Source organism: Hibiscus syriacus, unplaced genomic scaffold (assembly GCF_006381635.1).
Source record: "Hibiscus syriacus cultivar Baekdansim isolate YM2019G1 unplaced genomic scaffold, ASM638163v2 tig00111402_pilon, whole genome shotgun sequence".
Taxonomy (NCBI): domain Eukaryota; kingdom Viridiplantae; phylum Streptophyta; class Magnoliopsida; order Malvales; family Malvaceae; genus Hibiscus; species Hibiscus syriacus.
In genome coordinates this window covers 5,520,514-5,531,204 of record NW_024063082.1, presented here as the reverse complement: position 1 = coordinate 5,531,204, position 10,691 = coordinate 5,520,514, and the positions used below count along the sequence as shown (strand labels likewise).

Below are 10,691 nucleotides of genomic sequence, written 5' to 3'. Positions count from 1 at the left end.
CTAATTGGTATTTTATTTATGTAAGAATTGGAGTTGTTGAAGATTTAGAGGTAATGCTTGAATGAAATTTGTATCGATAGAAAAATAATTATGTATTGATTCGAGATTTAATTAATAATTAAGTTAGATTTTGATATAATTACAGAGGATGAAATTACTTGATTATCAAATTTATTTAGGTAAAAAATATTGTTAGTCAGGTTTATTTTTTCTACAAGTGTGAGGTAGGTCTTAATCTTTGGAATTATGAGATAAAGAATTATTAGAGAAAAGTGATCATTTTTTTATTCCTACAATTTTGTGGAGATGTACATCAAAAACTCGTACTTTTATGTTTTAATTTTGTGGGTTCAATATTCATTAGGAGAAAAATTCATCTTTCTCTTCCCCTAGGTAGAAGTTGTTGAAAAAATTACATTAAATTTACATCATGTATATGATTTCACTTAGATTACTTTTTTACTCTCAAATTTACATAATGTACATAGTCTGTCTAAGAATATCGATAATCTGATTTTATCCTCCTAAATTTTTAATTTTTAATATAATTTTCTAAGCTAATATTTCTAATATAAAATCTTAAGTTCGTTATTCACCCCACTATCCTCATATACAGGGTCGGCCCAGGACCTGTGCCACATAGGCCTGGGCACAGGGCATCATATTTAAGGGGGGCATCATTCTAATATTTTGCCTTCCCAGTTATTACCTCTTTTGCTTCTACCATACACGACGACACCCATTTTGCTTGTAAAACTGAATCCGATATTGAGTTGTTTTTCAGTTTCCGGTTGTTCGAGATCCTTCGCACTATTCTCTGATTTACTTCGTGTTTGGATGCATTTATGCTTTTCCGGTTCTCGCAGGTCAGCTTTCTATAATTTATGTAGTGAGACAAATTTCTTGGATCTACCTGGTTGATCTATCCAGTCCTCTTCGAAATTCCCTCATTTGTCTATTATATAATTCCCATTATTTATGGATTTTTAAAGATATTATGGGTTTTTGTTGAATTGATTAGATACCTTATTGTATGATCGGGATTTTTCTTATCTGAGTTTTGTTTAAATCAGGGGTTTATTTTTAAATGTTCAATATGAATTTCATGTTTGGTCTTACCGTCTTAGCATTGAATCAAAATTCCCTCATTTGTCTATTTTTAAATGTTCAAGGAATCTAGAATGTGCCTCAATGTTTTTTTTACTTTGGGGCCTGTTTTTTCAAAGAATCAGGTTCACTTTAAAGATTTTGGAAATGGTATTAGTTTGTTCTTGCCTAATGGTTTTAAGTTAGCCATTTGGTTCGATCGAGTGGGGCTTAAACCGGTTCCTGTTTTTGAAAAACGAAATGCAGTAGTGCGTATGCCATTTGATTTTATTTTTTGAAACGAGGCTTGACTAGTAAGTGTAGAATTTTAACATGCAGCAAATTATAGTTATGGAACCCAATTATTTTCAACCAACCGGACCCAAAGATTAAAAGCAAATATAAAAGCGACGGGTTCATAAATAATTCAGACAAGCGTGAGGCCTGTGGGGATGAATGTTTGCAAATGTTTGCAAGTGCTGGCTAATGTTTGCAAGTACTTTCTGGATCTTGGATCATGAGATTGCATTTTCTGTTTTGCTAGCAGCCTAGCAATAGATAACTTTCCTGTTTAATTTATCTTCTCAATACATTTTTTAGAGTGATTCAGTCTGATTATTTTGATTTCATCATTAATTTTTCAGATCAGTTGATTGTGAGAAAGAACAAGTGAGAAAGAACAAGTCAACAACATAAACTTCGGTCACCAGTCAGGTTGTATATTTCCTTGGTAATATACTTGTTTTATTGTTTACTTGTTACTATATTTGTTTTATTGATTACTTTTAAATATATTACCTCGAAAACAACCACCGGATGCCCAAAATAGAAAACGAAAAAATAAAGAACAATAAATAGCTAATTCTTTACATGGGTCTTTAGATAGATTTATTGTTAGATAGGTTAAACATTCTAATAATCTAATATTCGAAGCACGATGACTCAAGATAGACTGAACGAATTAGCAATTCTAAGCATCGAAAGTCAATTTTTACAAAGTCTTGATTATCGTAAAATAATAGAGGTGTTTGCTTCAAAAAATGCACGAAGACATCATTTTAGGTGATATTTGTAGCATTGTAGGTTTTGGTTTGTATTAGCATTGATATTGTTTGACGATAATTTTTATTACATTTTTGTTTTAAAAAAATTTATATTTTGTCTATTATACGTTACAAGTATAGGGACATAAAATTATTATTTCACCAAGGACATTAAAACTCATTGGACCGGCAATGCTCATATAACCATCATAACAGAGACAATACATTGGATAAAAGCATTTGAGGCCACGACCCCGTTTAGTTCGGTCACTGTCATCACATCACGCACACACACACCTTAGCTTTGCTGCTTCTGCTACACTCATTAAATGATCACCCCATCGTATATATACCCATGCATTCTCCATGTGTTTTATTTAATTTGCCTATGATGTGTGAGTGACATTGATTGGTAAAGCAAAAGAGCTCATGCTTCACAATTCACAGAATTAGGTTTTTTATGCATTTTTATCTCACGTCCAGTAATATTCAAAAGGGGTAGATTGGGTAATCATTCTCCCTAAATATTTTAAATTAATATATATTTTAAATATTTTTTTATATTTTTAATTGATAATATGTTTTATTTTTGTTAGAATTTTATAATTTAACTCTCTTAAAAGTTTTAAAGTTTATCACCTAATTAAGATATTGCATCTGTCTCTTTTATATCTTTAACTCGTCTCTAGTGGTGTCCATTAGAAATACTACATCTGATTTTGCTGTATTTCTTTCTTTCTTTGTTTCCCTTTGTTTTTCGTATTTATGAATTTTGCGAATCATGTCAAATTATTATTTTTATGTAGTTCATAGTTAAATTTAAAGATGATATACTAAAATAAAAATAAAACATAATGTAAAAAATAATTGGATTATTGTTAAGTTGAACCCATCAAGTGCTCTCAATGATAAAAGAGAATATTGTTTTCCTAAAAAGTTAATGGTTTGAGCAGTTACGTTTATAGGGTGTGTTTGTGTTCTCAATTGAGTGAGAAAATTCTAAACATATACTAGATTTCAATCATCCTAAAGTATTCACATAATAATAATAATAATAAGAATAAGAATAAGAATAATAATAATAAAATGATTAAAATAGAAATAAAAAATAAAATAAAATATTGAATAAGTAATTTATCTGAATATTTTTTGTATTTATTACATTAGCCCCCCTGTCTAAAATCACTAGCATCTAAGATTATACATAAGATTTTATGTTAAAAGAGACAAATTTATAATGTTTTAGAGAAAAGGACCTTATAAAATTTTACTAAGATACAAACAGATTATCAGAAATGTATTTTAATTATATAAAATTTTAAAATTTTCAAAGATATTCGAGAATCCCTTTGATCCAATCCTGCTAGCATCGAATACCAAAGTTAGCTTAGAGGAACGTTTGGTCAATTATTTTTTGGACCGCTTCTGTATACATTCTTATTGCATCCAAACATAAAGTTGTTTGTAAAATTAACCAAGGGAAGTTAAATCTCAAAATTTTCTGTAATATTTTTGCATTATTTGACTGTCGGCACATGCCACATTAATTATTTTATATTAGCATTGTTCAATCAAACATTAAAAATTAAATAACTGGAACTAATATATTTTTTATATTGCTATCAAAAGGTTATATTAAAGAGTGAATTATACACTATTCTCCACGCATGAATGCTGCATGGACCTAGCTTTGCGCTTAAGGATTTGTAAATTAATTACACTATTAAATTAGTTTGGCGTATTTATACAATATTTTTTTAATACTTTAATATATTAAAAAGTTAAATTTAATAATATAATCATATTCGTATCGTATCGTATATATAATTTTGAATCGGTATAATATTTTTCATACTTTTTAATATATGAGAGGGACAATGGAGACCATCTCAAACTCACCTTAACTTTGTTATTACCCTTAATTTTATGTAAACGTATTCGAATTGGACTTATTAACTCGAGTTGTATAATTCAACATCGGATCATAATATATATTTTAATAAAATATAAAATGGAAGGGTCAAACTAACTTAATTTAAAACATTGGTTATAAATGTGCGTTTTAAGCGGATTAGATACGATTATTACATTAATGATGAGATATAAAAAATATGGTACATTTTATATAAATATTTTAATTAGTGAGTATTAGAAGGTGATAACGAATAGGATGTTGACAGAAGAGGAACTTTGGTGGAGCAGGAAAGGCTCCGTGGATATAAAAGTAGAGTAGTGACACTGTCAATGCCCCCAAGGCTCAGTGGAAACCTCCAAATGGCAAAGACCAAGAGAATTCTTCACTTAATGAGAGTCCCTCTCAACCCATTCTCCACTCTCTCTCTCTCTCTCTCTCTCTCTCTCTCTCTCTCTTCCTTTAACAAATTCTAATATTACCTAGAAAAATGAGAAAGAAAATTTTAAGAAAAAAAGAATTTATAGTAGTTTTAGAATACTCATTTTTAGTATATGATTTTATTATTGATTAATTTATATTATAAAAATTATTACAAAATATTCTTTTAATTTAATTTATTTTGTTTATAATATTAAGATTTAAAATATACATTATTTAAAAAAAATTAATATCCCATTTTGTTAAATAAATTAATTGTTAGCTAGGATCTATTGATCTTTTAAATATAATACTCATTTTTATGTTAAGCACTGAAAATAGTGGCTAGCAAAAATATTCTTATTTAGTGATTATAATAAGTTGAATATTTTTAATTTTTAAAAGCTATAAATATTGAAAGTTAAACTTATCATTGTATAAAACTAAATTATATGTTGCTTAATTTTGTATCTTAGATTAAAAAAAGAAAGAAAGCTTATTGAATTTGATTGTTTAAAAATCTCATGCATATACAGAACAATACTATTTGATTTGAATTCTAATTTATGCTAAAACTTAATACGAATAATAAAATAAATTAAAAATTTAAAAATATTTACAGTCTCTGTGATATATTACTAACACATGGACAAAGAGTATTCCTAATCTAAGTGAAACGGCACATTACATTGCATGATATAGGACAACACAACACACAGGCCCTACAACAACAAGGACACATGGAGAAAGTTCTTTCTGCTGTTTTTGTTTTAAATTTCTGTGTCACAAATAAGCAGTAAAATCGATCCCCAAAATCATCTTCACATGCATGTGATGGTCACCAAAATTTTCTTTTTAAAGCCCACATGTCTAGTACTTGACAAAATTAGACGGGGAAGCGTAAAATGGCCCATTGCCATGGGGTAGGGTGGACCGAGGAGAGAATTAGGAGTTTAAATTTTCATATATTTTAAATATTTTTTACTTAAAATTTTCTATAATTGCTTCTCTTACCATAAATTTTTTACCTCCATCCTTGGCATAGAAATAGCATGAACCGGCAGAGAAAGAAACATTGATTCAAACAAAATGGTGGGAAGCGAACATACAAACAATATTTATGAAGTATAATTTGTTTGGTAGACTGATTTGGATTACTTTAAGAAGAGAGTGTATTTATGAAGATGTTTGCTATTTTAAACAGGATATTTCGATATTCATAGTTAAATATAAAACAATATTTTTTATTTTTGCTTCAATTTTCAAATTTATTTAACACAATTAATTCCATAATCATTCGTATGACATAAAAAAGATATAATTAGAAAAATATGATACTGTGATCACAGTCTATATATACACACCATGCTACGGAAATTCAGATGAGCTATTGGATATGAATGCGTCCACTACGGGTAAAAAATATTCCTCAAAATTCATGAATACATGGTTCTCCGCTGTATTTCCTCAAATTACTTCCAAAACGAACATAATTTTGATTTGTCGGCACAAAATTTGTTCTCAAAAAGAGAGAAGCAAAGTTTCTTTTTGATAACTCCACATTAGGGGTAAGGAAACATATAAATAGAATATATTGAATAATTTATACTGATCTTAGGCACCTTTGAGCATGCAGTCTCCAGGTGTTGGATATCAGACGGCTCCGGTTGACCGCATGCATCGATGGGGATTTACCTCCTATCAACCAGCTTTGAAGCTCTCTGACAATACCTTATAGAACTGTTTTTGCTGTTCCAAGATCAAGATGATATAAACCGGTTAATTAACCAGTCACTGCTTTCAAAGAATCATTTCATCAGAAGCAATGGAGCGTAAATTATTATACCTTATCAGAGACGGATGGTGAGATTTTACTCAGTGCACGTTCAAAATGCAATGTCTTGATTGTCCATGAAGCCTCAGATATCCCTGTTGAAGTGAGTTTCTCTTCCAATGCAGCCATGGCAGCTTCATTCATCTGAATATTTTCAAGCTCAATGAGATTATAATTTCACAATTTTGTTTCGGGATATGGTTTAATTACTTAAACATCAAACAGGTATACTTTCAGGAGAAAATCAGTCCTTACATAGTGCATACTTTCTAGTTCCTAGAATTTTAATGTAGAAGCATACCAATGCAGAAAGATCAGCCCCACTTAAATTCTCACAGGCCTCCATTCGGCCGATGGCACTCAAATCCACATCAGCATCTATCGGTTTCTTCCTAGAAAGAGCTTTCAAGATCAACCCACGTTCGTCAGGACTGGGAAGCGGTACGTAAAGAAGTTTACCAAATCTACCAGGCCGTAAAACAGCACGATCCATCACTTCAGGTCTGCAAGAAAATATGGCAAAGCCAAACAACATAAAGCAATGATAATCGATAGTTTTCATGTGAAAAACTGAAACTACATATTCTACCTATTGGTGGCACCAATAACAAAAACACCACGCCGCTGATCCGCACCATCCAACTCTATGAGTAACTGAAGATATGACCAATTCTTTCATGTCATTATTTGCAATCGGTTATTTTTTATATGCAAAGACGGTAAGTGATGATCAGTTTGCTAAGAGACTGCCGTAACAGATTAACTAACCTGGTTCAGAAGTCGCTCAACAACCCATCCCCCCTCATTCCCACGCTTTGTGGTCAAAGCATCCACCTAGATAAGATCAGAAAGACCTCAAAAACATCAAATCTCACAGTAGAGACGTTGACCCCGGAAAATTTTCTTTCATTTAGAAATAAAAAACGCAGACCTCATCAAAAAATAGTATGCATGGAGAGCATGTCCTGGCACGGCTGAACAATGTCCGAACTGCCAACTCACTTTCTCCAACATATTTATTCAAAAGTTCAGGGCCCTAATCAGCAAAGAACTCATGATCAGTAAAAGCACAAACATAGGAAAATTAGCCTATTTGTTTCATAGAACCAGTTAACATCATCTTTAACAAAGAGAAAACCAGTTGAAATAAATGCTGCAGACTGACCTTGATGTGAATGAAATTGGCTCCAGCCTCATTAGCTACGGCCTTTGCAATCAATGTTTTACCACAGCCTGGTGGTCCATAAAGCAAAAATCCTGTCTCCAAGTCCACCCCAAATTCCTGACATTGAGAATAATTGAATGACTTGTAAAACAATACTATGATAGCAGCTTGACTAACAAAGTAGGCATTGCTTATATTATAATTGCACTAAGCCTTCAAGTCAACTAAGCTGGAGGTCATGCAAGACATGTTTCACACATTCTAACCAATTTTTCATGGATGACTTTCATTTACTACATTAAGAAGGTTAACCCTACTCCTTTTATATATTTCTATGTTCAAGGGTTTTCTTTCCTTGTCTTGAACAGGTCAGAGAGAAAGAACAAAGAGTTAAAACCAATATATAATTACCGCATATTCCTCAGGAAATTTTATGCGCCTAACTATGTAACGGTCAAATTCCTGCCTTAGGAAATCAAGACCACCAACATCCTCCCACTTAACATTTGGAATTGTAGAGAATCCCTCTCTTCGTGATGAGGGCTGAACCATTTTAGCTGCTTCCTGCAGGTAAAGATTTTTTAAGCAAATATTCATCAGAACAGGCATAACTAAATTTCATATAAAAAATTACTTATGCAGAACAGAGAGATTTAACCAGCTTCTTTTCAAAACTATCATAAAAACATCAATGCAAGTTCATCAGAACTCTTATAATGGCAACTATACAGTCTACTATATTTAAGGAATTGACAGCCACTTAAACTTTATACTTATAGTAGGAAAACCGCATATAGTACTGACAATACAAATTCATTTTCCAAATAACTTTTACATATAGCATATAGGACATGTAAGCCATTAAGCATACACAACAGCTTGTTGTTTGTCGCATAAATAAATGGAAACAAAAAAATGGTATACCCTTATTTACCTCAAAATCAGCCATAGTGATGGTTAATTTTTCCATCTCCTCAGGCAACCAAGGCTGCCTCCACCATTGATCAGCTTGCTCCTCATCTATAGGATCTTTAGAGATCGCATGCTTTCTTTGGTCTATGATCCTCTTCATGGCAAGATTACCAGCCTTGTTAGCCAAGGCAGCCAAATCTGCTCCAACAAAACCTGGGGTAGCCCTTGCTATTTTCAAAAGATCAAAAGACCCTTCAAGTCTAAGATTGCGTGTAATCACAGAAAGGATCTCATGCCTGGCCTTTTCATCCGGAACACCAAGAACAATCTCACGATCAAATCGGCCAGGCCTCCGTAACGCAGCGTCAACAGCATCAGGTCTATTGGTAGCTCCAATCACGAGTACATAACCAGGCTTGGAATTGGAGCTATCCAAACTAGAATCCTTGTCATTTGGTTGCAGAAGTCTATGAGATTCATCCATACAAGTCATCAACTGTGTGACGATTCGCCGCTCCATCTCTCTCTGCAGATTTTCTCTTTTAGATGCAATGGCATCAATCTCATCAATGAAAACAATTGAAGGAGCAGTCCTATATGCTTTTGAGAAGAGTTCCCTGATATTTTCCTCTGATGCACCTAATATATCAAATTCGAAACATAACTATCAGAAAATATACTCAGCAAAAATCTCCACGGTTAAGGGAATTTTTCACTTATCAAACCCTATAATAATGCTATCAATTCATGAAGCCTTAAATAATCATACTCAGTATCAAAAGAAAGAAAACAAAAGATGAATACCTGAGACACCCGAAACCACTTCAGTAGCTGAAATTTTATAAAAAGGAACACCAGTTTCATTGGCAATGGCGTGGGCCAATTTGGTCTTGCCGCAACCAGGAGGGCCATGGAGCAAAATGCCAGCCATTGGCCTAACTCCCAACCACCGCGGCAAGTGTGGATGGTAAAGCGGCACTATGACTTCCATCATTAACTCCTCCAGTACTCCTCCCATCCCACCCAAATCCCTGAACCTCGGTACATCCTTCCCATTAACCTCAACACCATTAGCAGCAGTAGCAGCCGTAACGGAAGCCTTTGCATCTTTGTTCTCAGTTCCACCTTGATTGATCATATCAATCTTATTCTTATTCTTATTAGTTGCAACCTCCATTTCGATGTTTTTTTCTTCAAACTTCGATTTTGTATTGTTGGAATGATTGTAAGAGTGTCTTAGCATTGATTTCATTAAATCATACTTGGGCTCCTCTTTTTCTCCATAAATAGCATCTTCAGAAGTTGAAACGTCCTCATCTACTTCTTCCGATGAAGATGATGAGTCAGTGTCCGAGCTCGAGCATGAGTCATCGTGCTGAATCCGTCTCCTTTCAATGTGTAATTCCTCTAAACGTTGTAACCTTTGTTCAGTGCCATCGGTTCTCCTAAGCTTCTTCCGCGAACGTGAAAGAGAAGGCGAAGAAGAAGCTGCAACGGCGTTCTCGTGTTCTTCACTATCAACGTCGAATTTGAAATCGGAAGCTGAAGGAGAAGGCCTTTGGATGTGTTTGGAAGAGGACTGAAGAGCTTGTTGGACGGCCCTGGCGAAAGGTTGTTGCTTGATGCGTTTGTAATCGGGGTAATTAGTTCGAAGGTGGTCGACGATTTCATCGACGGTGGAGTAGGCTTGTTGAAAAGTTTGGAGTCGGCGGCTGAGAATCTTGTGGTTAAGAACGGAGGAGGAAGCGGCAGGGGAGCGGCCGCCACCCATTCTTCTTCCCATTGTTTTGTTTCTCTGGAGAAAGCAGGCGAGGCAAGTTAGAAAAGAAAGAGAATTAAGAAGTTAGGGTAACGGGTAGAGTGAAAAAAAAAAGAATTTAGGAACTAATAGAATAATCACTTAATTACAGAATATATTTTATTTATATTATTAAATTAAAATTTTATTAATTAAATTATTTAATTATTTAAATGATATTATTTTAATTACCAGTAGTTAATCATCAATAAAATATTAATGTAACAATTAAATAATTTATATAATGCATATTTGATTTTTATTATTTATAAATTTTATTAATTAATCGTAATTTTAATTTAGTTTAGTATCTTTAATCTCTTAATAAGAGAATGATATGTCCCCTTAGAGAAATTTATCACTATTTAATTGATAGAAAATAAAAGAAATAGAGTAAGGAAAAGGGAAAATTGAACATAAGATAACGAGGAGTGTGATACATGCATCACAAGGCTCACATTAAAGTAAGATAGACTAGCACTTCCAATTGATTTACAAGAACAAGCTTTTAAAAAGAACAA

The 10,691-nt window shown here is 32.8% G+C and overlaps 1 protein-coding gene across 1 annotated transcript; it reads right to left on the bottom strand.

Moving 5' to 3' along the window:
• Window positions 1-6,060: 6,060 nt before the first annotated feature.
• Window positions 6,061-10,237, bottom strand: LOC120161819 (cell division control protein 48 homolog C-like). Its single transcript, XM_039172027.1, has 10 exons — window positions 9,177-10,237; window positions 8,395-9,011; window positions 7,872-8,024; window positions 7,461-7,577; window positions 7,227-7,331; window positions 7,064-7,129; window positions 6,885-6,949; window positions 6,597-6,798; window positions 6,308-6,439; window positions 6,061-6,210 (listed from the first exon to the last, which is right to left on the bottom strand). Exons 1-10 carry the CDS (start codon window positions 10,153-10,155, stop codon window positions 6,163-6,165), a joined length of 2,484 nt encoding a protein of 827 aa, XP_039027958.1. The 5' UTR covers window positions 10,156-10,237; the 3' UTR covers window positions 6,061-6,162.
• Window positions 10,238-10,691: the final 454 nt, after the last annotated feature.

Bases quoted from the DNA above. Each gene is read 5' to 3' on its own strand.
- LOC120161819 (XM_039172027.1), bottom strand. From the start codon at position 10,155: ATGGGAAGAAGAATGGGTGGCGGCCGCTCCCCTGCCGCTTCCTCCTCC. The intron at 7,130-7,226 runs GTCTGCGTTTTT...GATCTTATCTAG, and splicing joins GCATACTATTTTTTGATGAG to GTGGATGCTTTGACCACAAA. The intron at 6,799-6,884 runs GTAGAATATGTA...ATTTTCTTGCAG, and splicing joins GTTATTGGTGCCACCAATAG to ACCTGAAGTGATGGATCGTG.